This window comes from Notothenia coriiceps, unplaced genomic scaffold, assembly GCF_000735185.1.
Source record: "Notothenia coriiceps isolate Sejong01 unplaced genomic scaffold, NC01 NC01_scaffold00037250, whole genome shotgun sequence".
In the NCBI taxonomy this organism is placed as follows: Eukaryota; Metazoa; Chordata; class Actinopteri; order Perciformes; family Nototheniidae; genus Notothenia; species Notothenia coriiceps.
In genome coordinates this window covers 15,867,761-15,885,178 of record NW_011369951.1, presented here as the reverse complement: position 1 = coordinate 15,885,178, position 17,418 = coordinate 15,867,761, and the positions used below count along the sequence as shown (strand labels likewise).

General features: G+C 38.1%; 1 protein-coding gene across 1 annotated transcript in view; it reads left to right on the top strand.

Moving 5' to 3' along the window:
- The first annotated feature begins 11,155 nt into the window (after positions 1 to 11,155).
- cstf3 (cleavage stimulation factor, 3' pre-RNA, subunit 3) overlaps positions 11,156 to 17,418 on the top strand; it is an 11,210-nt gene continuing 4,947 nt past the window's right edge. Inside the window, exons 1-5 of the mRNA XM_010796487.1 lie at positions 11,156 to 11,367; positions 11,990 to 12,094; positions 12,262 to 12,357; positions 16,314 to 16,346; positions 17,149 to 17,246. Coding sequence (XP_010794789.1) covers positions 11,338 to 11,367; positions 11,990 to 12,094; positions 12,262 to 12,357; positions 16,314 to 16,346; positions 17,149 to 17,246 — 362 coding nt within the window. The 5' untranslated portion in view covers positions 11,156 to 11,337. The remainder of the gene's footprint in view (positions 11,368 to 11,989; positions 12,095 to 12,261; positions 12,358 to 16,313; positions 16,347 to 17,148; positions 17,247 to 17,418) is intronic.

Below are 17,418 nucleotides of genomic sequence, written 5' to 3'. Positions count from 1 at the left end.
CATACCTGCAGAGAAAGAGAATAAAGCAAGTGATTAGTCTTGATTGTCATACAACATTTTTAGAGTGTAAAAATAACATGGTTCCATTTGAAACAAACCATAGGAAAAGGAAAAGAGAAAAAATCTCTGTAACCCGGAAATTATCTTGTGATTAACTGGAGCTCGATGAGTCTGAGTCATTTTCAATTGAGCCCATGTGTGAATAACCCGGAGCATTCACGCACACAAAAACGCCAACAAAACTGTCTGACTGATGAGACTGTATGTGCCGACGCCTTATTGGTTAAGCAAATTCAAGGATCGGCATCAAACTCGGTTGACAAAATTACAAGCCAGCTAAATGACTGCTATGTAATGGCGTCATGTGGTGCCCCATGCTTTCCCTACCCAGTTGCCATCCCTCATCCAAACTGAGTGCTTCCAATGTGAACCACAATCTCCTGTTGTGTGCGTCATGTGTGAAAGGGAAACTGCTCATATGAGAAAACTGCTGCAGTGTTTTCCTGTCTTTATTTTATTAAGGCCAAGGGTGAGTTTAGGTAACAATGAGTGCAAAACAACTGACAGACACTTCAAATCCCATTGTGTTTTTTTAATTAGTCCTACTTGATGACATCAGAACTATGAGTACCCTCATAACCATCTGTCATTCAAACTGCAAACGTCCCATGGATCAGAACAAGATAACATGTTATAGTGGAGTGTTTTAAAAAATCCTTCACCATTCTGCCATATCCACTGTAATCCCACTAACACCTCCACACACTGGATGACTAACTTCTCCAAGGTTTGCCTGACCTTTATCTGCAATTTCCATGCATCCTACTGCAGGTCTCTAGGCAACCACTAGAGAAGGAGATAGGATAAGAGATAGAAAAATAGAGAAAAAATAGTCACATAGCATCATCAGATCAGGCCTACGTGTCCAATTACTTAAGACAGGGTTTATTTTTCCGTCTTGTCCCATCATGTGTGTTCGGGGAGGATAAAGCACTTCATGCTCAAGGAATAGTTTCAAAATTCTTCAGCAAGCTGTAATGGTAATTTTTGCTAAAGTATTCTCAATGATGTGTAACAGAAAATGAGTAATTAGGTAAAATAACAAGTTTCATGAAAATCCTCAAATACCATATTCAGAACTGGCTCAGTGGCTCTGAGTCTATGAGCTACTTTCATTCAAGGGACATTCAGCGATGTATAAGCAGCTCGGGCTTTTTAAATCACCAATAACATATAGAACCATGTTAACCTACATAATCAAATTAGAAAAATGTAATCAATAGTGCTTTGTTTGAATAATATAGTTTTGCTACTAAGCTTGTAAATAATAATGTCTTATTTTCCCTAGCTCAGTAAAAAGAGATCAGTTTTTAGAAATCTAAAACTAAAAAGGACAATACAGAGACAGTCCCAGATGTGGGTTGTTCGTGCCCCGCAGTCGCCTAAAATAAATGCCACTGATAGAAAACACACTTATGCTGTGATAACACTAACGCTGTGAGTGACCCCTTTGACTCTATTCTGAGCAGCAAGATAAGGTCAACCCATTCCCTCGATAGCTCTTTAGACAAAAACAGCCACATTACTGTTTGCTAACGCCGTTTACCATCTTCTTTTTTCAAAACAATTTCTCAAATAGGGCCAAAAAGGGCAAACATTTTGTTCGTGAATGGAAAACAGAATTGCATATTTCCATGGGGAAATTAAAATTGGCCACACTGTCACAGCAACAAATGATTGCTGTGGCTGTCTAATCTGGAAGCACACCACAGTGACAATTTTTTTTACATTTTATAACCTAGACAGCTCAAATGATCTTTAATAGTGTTCACTTAATTTATGTTAGGTTTTCATTCTAATGTAATGGTAGCTGGCTGGGGCTTTGAATGATCTTCCTGTATGTTCATGGTTTTTCCACAGTCCTGCATGTTGGATGAATTGGACACTCAAAATTACAAGTAGCTGTGGAAGTGAATATGTTGCCTGTCTTTGTTTTCATTTGTAAGAACTTAATTAAGACAGTACCCGACCTCTTCCCAAGTGGAGACTGGGATCTGCTTAATTGTTGTTTGGGCAGTTGCTAACGCGCCTACGTTTATAGTGTGTGGCCTGTAATTTAAGAACCCTGCCTCTATTATTTATTATAGCCACTGTGGGTACAATTTCAGACTTTCCTAAATGAAATAAAACATTTGGGTAAAAAATAAATCTATGTTGCAGAGCTACAGCAAAGTATCTTTGATGGCTCCTCCACAAATGTTTCATGACTTGAAATGAAATACTTCATTTACTCTGAGTTTCGTCTCAGTGCCAGGGGAAAATGGGATGTTAATTGTCTGGTCTAGAGAGCAATCTGTCTGGTGCCAGAGTCCCAAGACAGAGGAAACTGCACTTTGAATGTTCTGCAAACTGATAATTCAACATTTTCAGATTTGAATACAGTTTAGTGTAATAAAACACCCACATTTAATTTTTACAAAACGTAACTTGGGCATTAGTTAATTTCCCTGGTCGAACAAATACAATAACTGTATGGCCAGGAGAAGTCTAGCACAAGGATGTGAAGTAGACAGCCTTTATTGTTTTAAAAGTATGGCAGCTGCTGCTATTATTACCATCTGAAGCCAGATACTCCTTTGGACAGCTGTGAGGCTCCTCCTGTGGCATCGCATTGCCTTCAAAGCTATAGAACGTTCCAGCAACCTTGAGCTGCCAAGTAATTGCTAACAGTTGAACTTTTGACCCTGGTCTACTGAAAATTAAACTAAGAGGAAAATAAACACTGGACACCTGTCCTCAATGAGCAACTGGTTCTGATAGACAAAACAAAAGTGCCTTAAGACAGAAATAATCACAATAGGTGAGAGGATGAACAGGTGATGGTAGTCACACCATGTTGTAGAGGGAAAACTAAACAAAAAACAAAGTTATCTTTACACTCCATTTGTTTTCCTCAATATGTATCAAGGATCTGACACTCATGCTAACATTGAACCACCTGAAAACCAGATCTTATCTTTGCTTTTTGAGTTGTCCGGTGAAGCAAAGGTTCAGTTGAATGGTGTGTCATTGTGAGACACTAATAATTTGTTTAAAATAGAAGCGGTCGAATATGGCACCTCAACAACATCGCTTATCCCAAAATATTTTTTCCATCAGTTATTATTATAGTTAAGAGGTTTTAGGACCTAAAAACGGACCAGTGTTTCATACACAAAACCCTTATTACAAGATAATTAGGAGCTGTAGAAACTATTCATAGCCATGTGTCTCGGCTTCACGGCTGAAAGTTATACAGTGTTGCTTTGATGAGTGTATCTTGTCTTATGATACAGCATTAACGCATTGAGCATTCACACTTTACTCAAAGTCAAAATGATTGTGCGACCAGCTTGGGTGATAACATCATCTAGTTTCATGCATTCTGTTAGATGGCTTGGTTGCACAAAACAGAGAGGCCTAGTCCAGTTCATCAATGTTTGACTCAATGTATTATTTTATTTCTTTAGTCAAAGTCAACTTTATTGTCAATCTTCCAGTTTGTGTATACAGACAGAGATCGAAATACCGTTTCCTACAATCCCAAATATAAAAACAACATATATATATATATATAACCATTAACCTTTTAAATAAAGAACAAGCAACATTGTGCATCTTGCACTGTTGTCACATATTTTAATTAATGTATTTCATCCTTGATTTGAGTCTGCAGAATGTAATATGTTTTATTTTCATTATAAATCATTTTGTTGTTAAATGTATGAGGCTATGTTCGGTTTGAGAAACTTACACAGCCCATTGTTGGCAATGACATATGAAATTAATTATCATCAGTGCATTTCAATGGCATTTTGCTTCTTTGTTCTATAATTGAGTAGCAACATTCATCTTGGTCAATATGTAGCCTTCTGTAACATCCATTTTGTTAGGCAATTAATCTACATTCATGGTAAACAGCCATTTGTGTTATATACAGGGAAACATAATCAATGTGTTTTATGACATCTCTAAAAATCATTAGCCTATATACTGTATATATCTTCATACACTTTTAGCATGCTTTAGATGGTTTTTTTAATTCAGATTTCAGTATGCTTTAACTGAACTCCTTGTTGTTGCTCTCCCTGTCATGCAGGGGCTGCTTCCCTAAAGGCCCGGACACACCAATAGAGAACTGACACAGACACCGACTGTTGCGTCGTCTCTGCGTTTTGGTCATGTGTCGCATTGGAACACACCGCAAAGACTTCAGCCAACGGCCAAGAAGCACGTACGAACTGCGCATGTGTGAGTGGCAATAACTCTTCTTACCAGCAGGCGGCGGTAGTGTGTATTCGTCATTCAAAAGAGGCAATAACCGGAAAACAGACTGCGTGATAACCGAGAGAAGAAGAACAGACTGCGATTTAGGCTGCGTCTCAGGTCGGTTATTTTAATTTCTCGGTCCACCGGAAGTTGATTTGTATGCGCCATCTTGAGTAGCGTCCCATGGCGCTTATTTCTGCCGGAAGATCGAGGAGCGATAATGGAGGAGCGATAACCGAGGAACCACCAGACCATCCTCCGGTGAAATCCTCAGCCACTCGCTCCGCCCCCTTACTGTTTGGGTCCCTCACTTCCGTTTCGCTTCTCATGCACTGATTCGATAGCTGAACAGCCAATCAGAGTGATTTCTTTGGCCGACTGCCCGCCGATTCAACAAAGGTGTCGGGTCGGCTGAAAAGACCCGACGGTGCGGGACACACCAATCCGAGTAGGGCGTGTCGACGCTCATCATCGGCCTGACGCCCACCAACGCCGATAATCGGGTTGGTGTGTCCGTACCTTAACTCACAGTCCAACCACCTCAGTTCACATTGTGGTGCTTTGCCTGAGTCTCGTGAACATGATCTTCTATGCTCATTAGAATAAAAAAAGGCCCTCTATTTTCTCAAGCATGTGACCACATGGTATTTCCACTGTGAACGTATGACTATCATTTAGAAGCATTCTCCTTGTCGGGTTAGCGCCTGTATAAAAGGCAATATACTGGTATACTGAAGGAATAGTCAATAATACTTAGACATGCGAGTACCTATTTTAAAAAAAATGTATCTGCCAATCATTGACTAATCATATTTGAAAGTCAAAGGGCCAACGATAGGAAGACAGATGCCTCATTCCTACTGAAACTGTTTAGTCTTGCTTACTGTCATGAACAAATTATAAAGATACTAGAATTTCAGATGCCTTAAATATATGTAGGTTGGGTTTCATTTATAGGCAATGTGTAAATTCATCGATTTAGGATTAAAGCCACCAGTCTATTTCCAATATCAAGCATGGAATTACAGCTGTCACCACGTTGCACATACTGAAATACAAGACACCCAAACAAGTACTTATATTATTTCTCAAACCATAGATCATAGGGAGGAACAAACTGTTACACCTATCATTAACCCAACCTGCACACCGACACAGAAGCAGAGAGAGCCGATAGACCATAAACCAGATATATTTTTTCCCCTCACCAGTTTCCGGACAAAAGCATCAACCGTGTCATTCAAATCCAGGGGCTCTGACCAGACCGCTGGATGCAGAAAGGTAATTATGCACTGTGTGCTGGAACCGATGTTTATTTCTTGGGAAATTGGCTATTTTCCACCAAACACTTGTGTTACTGAAAACGTTTGTCATGGTGCCCTCCCCCAAAACTCTCAATTATTATTGTTATCGCACATCTGAGGATGGAATCAGTCTTTAGGTTGGCCGCAATGTAATAGATAGATAACCAGCAGCCCAAAGTATAGCACATCAGTGCTGCATGACAGCACTCAACCCCCCCTCCTGTACTAACAACCAACACCACCAACTAATAACAATTATTGTAAGGGCAAACACTGTTTACATATTTATGTAGTGGCAACACGGTGTTGAGTGTCCAGTGTCCCCTGGAATTACTGGTATTACCACCACAACCTTGCATTGCTACTAATAAGCAAAAGAATGTGACACATGTACAGAAGACAGGAGTTTCTTTATGCAAAGGGGAATCACACAAACATAACAGTACCGGGCTGAGCTGTACTCTGTCTAAAGGTTCAAAGTATTCACAACTCATCTCTCTTATCTTTTAAGAGTAGTGTTCAATACAATCAAAGAGAATACAACTAGTTATTTGGTTGAATAATAAGAAATGAAAATACAAAAAGGCCAGCCCCCATCATTTATACTTTTAGGACAATACTTGAAACCAAGTCTGTTGCATAAGCCAAACCAACCGAAACATCCGTGCAGTATTTGCTGAACCAGTGGAAAGTTTCAGTTTAACATAGGGGGGGGGGGGGAACAAATATCTACTATCTGTTATCTTATGAGTTTCAGTGCTACAAACAAATAGTAAGGCTGTCATACAAGACACATGTAGAAGGGAAAGTAAAGTTGATTAGAGCTGCTAGGCCAAAGTCTTAATTCTCTCTTTTTCACCATGTAAAAAAAAACATGATGGTTCCTGCCACATAATGGCTAAGGGTACTTTTGATTTGCTGGGCGGTGGTGGTGATGTCCAAACCCTCCTTAGGGAGCTCAACGATTGACTGTATACCTCTTCATTAAAACAAGAAACCACCACCTTAATTGTGCTACTAAATACATATAGTTGAGTATGATTAACATGACATTAATTGCAATTTTGCATCGTAAAACCTATTTTCTTTCAGTTTGTGTTCATATTTATTTTGTTTTAGCTATGTTGGTCAAATAATCCAAGTGTGTTTATTAACGGGTATTAGGCAGATCGACCAAAATACTTAACTAAATGAACAAGCACACCGTGAAATAGGCTTGCAAGATAAGTAGCAGTCTCAAGATAAACATATGTGAGCCACTGAGGTCTCTTAAATATCGCTTTACAATTGCGCTTAGTTTTATAAGCGGTTAGTAACAGGTGACATTACTAGACATATTGTACACATTTAGACCAAGTAAAATCAAGCGAGTGTAATTTTGTAACAAGAACAAAAAATAGTTTTTCTTAGCTATGATTAGTGATACATTGTCTTGCACTGTTTTGCTAAGGTCAACTCGGTGACGTGCGAAGCCAGGTGTAAGCTAACACATTATGAAGTAATACAGTACTCACAAGTTAGGTCACTCGGTCCTAATTGTCCATATACGGTATGCTAATTATAGAAGAATCTGGTGTTAGCTAGTTAATGATCAAAGTAACATTTTAAAAAGAAAACCAACTGGTCGCCGTGACAACTCTGTTAAAAGCACAACAGTGTCCAAAGCAGTCACATTAATTATTACCAACAACGTCATTGCTACCTCTGTTTGGCCGAACAAAAAAGACAATCACCACTATTTTAATTAACGCTACCGAAAGTCCGGACAGAGTTAATATTAACTAACTTACGTACGATTAATGTAACAGCAAAAAGCTGGCTAGCTAAGTTTTTAGCTAAGTTATGACTTTGTATGACGTCACATTTAGACTGTCGTCTCAAATGTTAGGCTGAACAAATATCACCATAGACAGCCATATTTCCTCCACTTACCTTCACATAGAGTCACTATAGATATAATCCAGGGCTTCTCTGAACATGTTATGGATTTATAAATCCATACCATGCACAGTTCGCCTGCATTGCTGCCATCTTGTCATAGACGACAGGAAGGGAGAGCTCGCTCTCGGCAACGCCACCATCTCCCACATTTTAAACATTAAATAACTCTTGCATATGAGCGTACAGAAACACCACACCGAGTCCAGGTTGTAGCTACACAGTTCAAATTCGTCTTCTTCCTCTTTGGGCGAAGTAGCCCATCTCTGTAAGGGTGTCCGTTACCCCGTCTAGACGTGCTGTTCCAAGGCCCTGCCTGCCTCAAACATGTCTCTTTTCTCTAGCAACTGCAAGCGCAAATGTTTGCGAACTGACGGCATTGGTCAGACCAGAGTAATCAATCAGCGAGCAGATACATTCACAAAGAATCAGATGACGTTACACACAGTACAGAGGTGGGAGAAGATCTAGTACTTAATTAAAGTACCAGAGTGTAGGAATACTTTGTTACAGGTAAATGTCCTGAATTCAGAATGTTAGTCAGTTAAAAGTACAAAATGCATTTCAGAATCATATATTTCATATTTATTTGTTATAAATACTGATTCATTCATGTGTTTATCAAAGCTGGTAAAGGTGCAGCTCATTTTAATTACTTCTAATCCTATACAGGGTAGCTTGTGAATGTTACTCCAGGTGTAACTTAAATGTAATTTAAGTGTTGATTACATTTCACATCTTGAATCAAAATCAAAGCAACTACATGTATTTAATAAAAGTGGTGGGCTTAAAGTACACAATTTACATCTCAATTGAAGTAGGGTAGAAGTCCAAACTAAAGTAGCAAAACATTGAAATACTAAAGTAAAGTACAAGTCTTTCAACATTTTAAGTACAGTACTCGGGTAAATGTACTTACTTACTTTACACCACTGAGTATGAACAATACAGTACAACACAATTGAATATAATACAGCTGCAGCACAATACAATAAGTAATCATTTGGTGAAAAAATAAACATAATGTATACCTTAATACTGAATGAGGCAACTGGACATTTTATTTTACATTACATTTTAAACTAAGTGTAGAGGGGTCTTAAGGTAATTAGTGGGGGAGCTGAAGACTACTGCTCAGACAGTCCGGAGGCACCCAGCTGACAGACAAAGCTGCTCATAAACCCCCTGTGTCTAAGAAAACCAGCTGTAATCTAATCCAACACAATTCATTTGTTTTCCCCAGTCCTCACCAGATGTCCTAACCTCAATTACAGTCAACAACCCACCAGGCCCGGTCAGCTGGAAAGCAGTTGAGAACACTATACCCTGGTATATCATGAATAAACACACCTGTCTGGGGTGTTATTGGAAGATACGAGTAGCACACACACATATAGAAATCCCTTTAAAACCCATTAGCCACATGCTTCCTGTGGGCTTCTTGTGTGGTCCCTCCCAGGCCTGATCTCATCCAGTGCATAGTTTATAATCAAATCTAGACAGACACATTTGTAATGCTAAAAAAAACACTGGGTCATTCCAGAATTGTAGAATTGTAGAACATGAAAAAATCTAATAATACATGCCCAAAAAGCTCAAAAATGCACTTGTTGTGTTAAATATACTTGTTTTGAGACTAGATGCATATAAAGTTGTAGAAAAAGTGGTTTCAAAATATTATTTAAAATATCAAATAGCTCTCGAACTCTAAAATGGCCCTTTTCTCTTGTCCCAGCTTCTTGGTGACCAACTTGCATGCAAATATAACATTTAAAATAGGGTTTTTATTTACTTTTTTTGATACTATTGATATATGTCTCTTGCAATGGTAAAATAAATGTGTTAAATCATAAACACATTTTAAATAACAATACTTTTGCACAGAAGGTGTGTCCCTCAACATGTGCGCAACCCTGTTATCGAAACCTTTTTAGCTTGGCAGAGGAAGTGAAAAAACTGTGAAAAATCACTTGAAAAAACTGTTGTCACATGACACAGTGGACAGGACATCAGCAAGCCATGTGCTACTACCATGGGTAGACCAAAACTCTTTTATTTGTAATATATTTCCAGTCTTGTCACTCTTGAAGGAGTGTGGCACTCATACAAACGCAACCCTGTTACTCACATTATAAGACTAAAACTAAAATGATGTCACAACACTACAATTATACAATACATTTAATGTAGCTTTCATCCATAGCTATTTACACAGTTACAGACTTTCAGTGCAATCCACCATGAGGATCAAGGCCGTAACCATGGAGTCAACATTGGAGGGGACCAAAAATCCAATCAAAATTTGAATACTAATTTCCTGCCATTCTAAATGAAAATATATACAAATTCACTAACACATGGGATACTTTTCAAGTATGTCCCCCCCCCCCAATGTTGGTGAATTCGGCCCTGATGAGGATACACGTTCAATTCAGCAAGAATCCTGCAAGTGCATTATCTTCAAATAAGCCAATCTGAGCCAGAGTACTACATCATACGTTTACAATCCTACTACGAGTAAACAGTAAAAAAAAAAAAAAATTGTAGTCAGATCAGATATACATTGATGTGTTTTACTTTGAGAGAAAGATAGAGCAAATACAATAGTTCACTTGTGATCAGGTAACTGCTCTGTGGTCTTTTGCTTTGGTCTGATTCGGGATTTTGTCCAGATACACTCAAGCACGCGCTCTCGGGGACTATCCTCTGTCCCCCCCCACTGGCCAGCATTGTGACCAGCATGCTGCATTACTAAACGAGTTCTTGTTACTGATTGTGGATAGATCTTTTGAGTTTTTATTCACCATAAATATGTTGATATACCTTCACACAAAACGGGCTGTGGTTCATAACATAACCTCCCAGAGTTATAGGGCAGTACAAATATATAGATATGTGTTTTCTAGGAGGAGCCGCCTATCGGACAAAAGTAGAAACTTGGTTTCCAGTTTCATATGAGTCACCTGAATGCATGTTGGACACTCCTCCTATTCATACACGTTTTGTTAATATTTAGCTATTTTAGGGTATGAATAAGATTGACAAAGGACAAAGAAATGCTTCCCAAATGGGCATCACTTTTCAAAAAAAGTGGTGGGGATACATGGCAGAAGACAAGACACCTTCCACCGGGTGTTGAACCTCAAGCTCCTGCATGAAAAGCCTCTGGGCCAACAATGTGTTTTCAAACCAATAAATGTCCAACTATAGGTCTTGCTGTGATGTGATTTGGATTTAATTTGTACCTTTATGCACACAACGAGCAGGACGGAACATGACATACGTAAAACAAATCAAATAAACGCATAAATACAGTAGAAAAAACAGGAATAAGAAAATACAACACAAAATTAATGAATGTGGAAATAAATAAATGAATGGATTAATACAAAAATAAAAGTTGAGATTAAAACAAAACACACATTTTATATCTTTAATGTATTTCTGCATTTATTTACACAAAATGCATCATCTTCATTGTAATAGGTGAGCAAATGTTACAGTGTTGGCAATAAATGTGTGAGAATAAATATATTATACATCAGCTTTATTTTGATACCGGAAGTACTATTGTTGTCGCCACTGTCAGAGCTCAACAGCCGAACGCAAGTTTCTCGCCATTTTAAAATATCGGCAAGCCATCGAGCAGCTAGTTGCTTGAGGGCAATGTGATCAGCAATTTTGAAGCTATGCCGATCACTTAGTCTCTTTAAAATTGCCATCACGTTATATTTTAAGCGTTTATCCCATTGATCTAACATTTCTAACCTAGATTACTCTTCCAGTCATGGCTACCGAGGGAGCAGCAGCCGATCAGGTAGCTAACGTTACATGCAGTTCTGCTGAGGGGCTAGCATAATTTACCTTGTGTGCTTTACTTTAATTATGTTATTAGGTAAACTCTGTTTCAATACATGTAGTGTGTAATGTTTATACGTCAATATTGACAAATATTACGAACTTACGGGGATTGTTTGTCCCTGGTTTTGTTGTAAAGCTGTAACTTTAGCCCGTCGTACGCCGTGTTTGCTAGCTAATTGTAGCATTGTTGCTAAGTTACCACCGTTAGTTTCCTTGTGTTTACGCGTTAGTTAACTTAACATTTACTGCATGTTAACCTGATATACACTTTCATGTATGTCCAGGTAGACTGTGTAACGCATTCATGGTACTAGATGCTTCTCAGTTATGGCAGCTTTCAAGAGCTAACTTTAGCTATCTAATGGGAGGGAAAATGGGGTTCTGTGTTTGTAACTATATTCAACTCTTTAATTAGCTGCAATGGGTATGTCGTCTATACTTCTACCAAACACTGCAGGGGGCGTAGCCAATAATTGTATTGATCATCCTACAGCCCTCACCAAAAGCATCACTGTGCACTGCATGTCTGTTCAGCAGTTTAACCCTTTCCCCATGTGCCTTATGTGTTTTTTTTTCAGGCAGCGCCAGAGTATATTCCAGAGAAGGTGAAGAAGGCAGAGAAGAAGTTGGAAGAAAACCCATATGACCTTGACGCATGGAGCATTCTGATTCGAGAAGCACAGGTTTAGTGACACAGAGTTGTATTCCTGGGGTTAAGCAAACTGGGAATATGGGTTGGGGGTTAAAAGGGTTAGGTCTTGTTAAATTCAAATCACTTAATCTTTTTCTCCCATATGTTGATTTAAATGTGTTCAATAGCATTGAATGTAAATGCATTCTCCTTCTTTAGAACCAACCAATAGATAAAGCAAGGAAGACATATGAGCGACTTGTCACGCAGTTCCCAAGTTCTGGCCGATTCTGGAAACTATTCATTGAAGCAGAGGTTAATACTTTTTCTTTTCTTTAGTGTGCATGGCTGGGGATTTTTCTAACATGATCAACAATGTGATTTTCACACAAACAAAATGTCTCATTCTAAACTGAAGTTTAAAGTCACAATTCTTGTTTTGAGTAACAAGGCCTGACTAAATTGTTCGGATCCAGTTTTTAGCTTAGGTTTATTTTAGATGGTCAAAAGTGATGAGTAAAAACATTGGCAGTTCAAAGCATACCTGCCTTTGAAAATAGATGTAGTTTGATTTAAAAGCATTTTTAATGTATCAGGCTCTGACTAAACACTTAAGAATTGTGCATTTTAAACTAAAACAAAGGGGAAATTAGTTCCCAGGATACAAAAAAACAACCATATTCTCTTGGTCATATTTAAATGGGGTAAAGTGCATTTGTTGCATGTTTGGTCTGCAACAGTATTAAAACAATTTTAATGGTATCGGAGTGCATTAGCCTTTTATTCACTTGTCGTGTCAATTTATTGCCTCCTGTGTCATTTCTTTCGGGTAATTTCATAAACAAATATTTTATGGTGTGGCCCATTCTTTCTTTGACAAATCTCTTCCCAACCCTCCTGAATATACGCCCCAGTGTCTCATTCCCTTTGATGCCATCAACAGGTTTTGCTATTATGCAACAAGCTATTGATAGGATGATTCATTTTTCATCTTTTTTTGCTAACCCGGTGAAATGCATTCTCTGATGCCATCCACCTCTGCAGATGACTGCCGCAGTTTGTGTTCAACACATTGTGTGCACAGAGTTTAACAGCATTACCAACCATCAGAATGTAGCTTCTAGTTTAAAGTCCAGTGTGTAACTATGGGATGATTACCCATATGCTCAGAGTTGAATGTTGCTGTATGCTGAGGTTGTTGTGGTTTGTTGTTGTGGGGTTGCCTTCCTCTGTGAAGCTAGCCCTGCCCCCTCCTCTGCCCTTTAACTTCCCCCCTAGTCCTGAATTACCCAGTGCAAAAAGGGCCTGGTGTGAGAGAGTTAATGAAATGCATAGATATGATATGGAAAAGGAAGACATTACTGCCTTTTCCATATGGACTAGGCTTCTTCCCAGACAGTCCTTAATAATTTAAACCTACAGATGGCACTGTGCAAGTAAAGCATCAGTGTCACGCTCCATACTATAAACATACTCCCCCCATCTACAAAGTTGACAGGCAGAGCTGAGCAGTTACTACGGATGTTTTTCTTTGTGGATCTTAAATAATATGCAGAAGATGAGAGACATTAAATACATTTAAACAGACTCATATTCATTTTGAGGAAAACAAGTATATTTAGTTTATTGTGACGCATTTTTTAATTTTGATAATTACCCAGATCTTTTTTTAGTGAAGCATCTAACGTCCACTGACAAGAGACATTATATTTATTATATTTTAACATATACAACTTCTGACTGAATAGTTTGCTTTGGGGGGGGGGTGCTGAAGTATTCATGGAGTATGGGAACAGCTAGTACATCTATAGTTGATTTTAGCACCATGATATTAGAGTGACTTATGTCACGTCAGTGTTGATGTTTGCAACAAAAATAAAATACATATGATAATGGGGCTTTTTAAGTGTCATGTGAGGATAGTATATGCAAGTATACTTTAGATATCTGCCTGTGAATGGAGACTTTTTTTCTTTTTGTAATGTTCCTACCAAATAGAAAGTACACTTTTGACCAGAAAGACTTTAGAGGATAGTGGGCCAAAACAACTAGCAACCATTCAAATGCAAATAGTTCAGTCACCTAAAACCAAAAAAGAAATGTATGATGTTCATTTATTTATCGCAAAGTATAACATTTCTATTATCACCTCTCCCCACTTAACTCCAAACCACAATTCAGCGTAAAACATAACTCAAAATATAATGTATGCAAAAACTAGACATTTGAATTTGCATGAAGTTATTTATTTACATGTGTGTTTCTGGCTGAGGATTTAAAAGCAGACATTGTAGTTTTCAAACAGCAGCATGAGTGGGCAGTACATTTTCATAGTTTGCATCTCATTTGCATTTTCTGGTGCTTATACAAATAATCCCTTATTTGGTATGTGGAATAACTCTTATCCCCCAAAGCAGTCCGATTATATTAAATTATACAAAAACCAAGATAGAAACCCTCAGAAAGCACACTTTATATCGGCACGAGACTACATACCTAATTGAGTTGCTCGTGCAGCTTGATGTTTGTTAGTCGCAATGTATAATTCTGTCAGTCAGCACTGAATTTACAAATAGTTTGACCTGAGATATTTTGATCATAATAGTTTTTTAGTTATTATTTTTCATTTTTAGCATGTTAACTTTCTTTGCTCAACTGAAAGTAAGTCTGTAGTGAAAATTCTTAAAATATCAAATAAGTCTAAAGTTGTTTTTATTTTCTAGAGTTTGTGTTTTTATGACTATTATTTATCTATATCCCAAAGACTCTTAAAGCAACCAGGAAACGCATCTAGATGAACGGTAACCACCTCATGCACACTATGTAGCTGATCTATTTAAGGGTGACATTGAGACACATCAAGAGGCTCAGCTTTAACTGATAACAGAAGAAGATTTCTAATTCTGTAACCTAGGGTTTCCCCCTTCACTTCAACCACATCTTGAAAAGCTCAACAATCTTGCATTTAGGCATGATCGGTTTAGTTTGTCCTAAGAAACCATTATAGAATTTCAGATCTCATATTCTACATCTTAGGCATTGCATACTATTTGAAAGGTTTAAGAGGAAATACTTGATTTCCTGGCAAAAAATAATCCCTTTGGATTCATGTTCCAAACACTGCTCTTGTCTCTCTTTTTACTATTAGAGATTCACATTTTCTTAATCTGTGTTAAAGTGAAGGTGAGAGCTAAATGTGGTGATGCAGTGCCTTCATGAGTAATGTAGGTCATTCTCTTTTTGGGAAGTTACCCTTAAGGCACACTGTAAAAAAAAAAAATCCAACTTGAGCAATTTGATTCCTTAGAAAACCTCAATTTATAGATCCAGTTAAAAGGCTGAACGGTGTCGAACAACAGATTTTAGTTGGCCATTTATGTGAAATGCATGCAACACCTCAGAATCGGGTGTTGCATTTCTTAGATCATTGGTTCCAAACAAAACAAAACCTTGAATTATCCCATTTTGCACGTTTTGTACATTCCAATATTAATTTGAATACAGTGTTTAGGGCCTTTTATTTCACATTTGAGAATTTAAAGGTTGCAGGATTCAAGAGCAGAGGGGGGGGGGGAGGCACCAACTGGCTACGTTGCTATCACGTCTCTAGAATGCATCTCAACAGGCAATAGCCCCCCCCCCCAGATAAAATCATTTTGTATTAATTATTTAGTTACAGCAGGTCGGTGTGAGACAGTTTGATGATCACCGATATCATTAACGACAGAATTCTGTAGGCCTCAGTGTAGCCATTTATTTTAGAACGTAGACGTGGAATGCGATTTGATACACTTTGACTTTTACTCTGTCACATAACAGCCATCTGGCAACAGTACACACTCCCCCCTGCCTTGGGGGTACTTATTTTCCATATTGACTATTATTTCAATTCAAGGATGGTTTAATGGAGAGGTTCATCTTTGTAAACATACAAAGCATAACAATGTGAGGGGATAGGTCTACCCACCTGGAGCACTGACACCAGAGAAACAACACAAATAGCTCTTCTTTGTATCCACATTTTGTCTGGATTTATTCTGTAACATGTTAGCGTTGTTCTATTTATGGGTTATGTGGTGCAATCTACAAAGAAAATAAACCCCTTTTTACAAATAATTTGTCCTTGTGTGGAATTCACTTTGTTGATCTTAGTGGTCCTGTGTATGTGTGTGTCTGTTTGTGGTCACATTTGCATGAATGCATGTTTCTTACAAGCCATAAAAGTAGAGGACGCTTGTGAATTAACATTGCATTTACACTCTTGTTTTCAGATCAAGGCTAAAAACTATGACAAGGTAGAAAAGGTAAGTGTCCATCTCAGTCCTGGAAGCTGACGTGTGTGCTTTGACAGTCCTTTAGTTCAGCTGTTTAATACTGCAATGATTTTTGCACTATTATAATGTCCATTCAAAACGATTTTATGACATATCTAAAACATACATGTAAATGCACATATTTTGATTCCACCAAGCAAAGCAGAGTGAGTGTAAATGGCAAAATAGAAAATGTTATGAAAATGAGCCGCTTTGAAGCCTTTGTTGAATCAACGCTATTATTGTGTACCTTCTATACCATAGCTCAGATCTTTTTAATTGTTTCCCAATTATTTTTAAACACCGTTTTTTGGATAACTGATTTAAATGTGTATTTATTTAACTGTGACTCTGCATTGAATGGAATCTGCTTTCTCCCTTTTTACTGGTTTTCCACTCATTAATAGTTGATCCTGATCATATTTCCACTCTAAATTCAACACAGTAAGAATCCTGCACTAAACACATCCTGCAAACTATGGTGTATTAATATGAGTTTGAGTGGATCTCTGAAATGTAGGGCACATCCGAGGCCAGTCTAATGAAACAGAATAACCTCGGCAACACTGCTGAATAAAACCTGAACCCCCCCCCCCTCTTAATCCGGGCTGGAGTAAAACCCGCTTCTCTGGTAATCCTCCTACATGGGATATGCCACTGATGATCAGCATGCTAGTTTTGAAAATGGGTTTATAAAGCCAAAGCAAATAAAGTGGTTTTCAAATGGAATATACAGTAAAAATGTTTCTGTCTATTGTACTTTTGTCTCATCTTGTCTTCTTGCCCGATGTAGTTGTTTCAGAGATGCCTAATGAAAGTCTTGCACATCGACCTGTGGAAATGTTACCTCTCATATGTTCGAGAGACCAAAGGAAAGCTGCCCACTTACAAGTAAGACAACAACCTACATAGTTGATTTAAAGGTCCCATGTCATGCTTTTCCGGTTATTACCCGTTCCCCTTGTGTGTTATGAAGGTTTTTCTGCATGTAAACGGTCTGCAGAGTCACAAACCCTCAAAGTACACCCTGTAGGGAGAAAAACTCTAACACAGAGAAGACCTG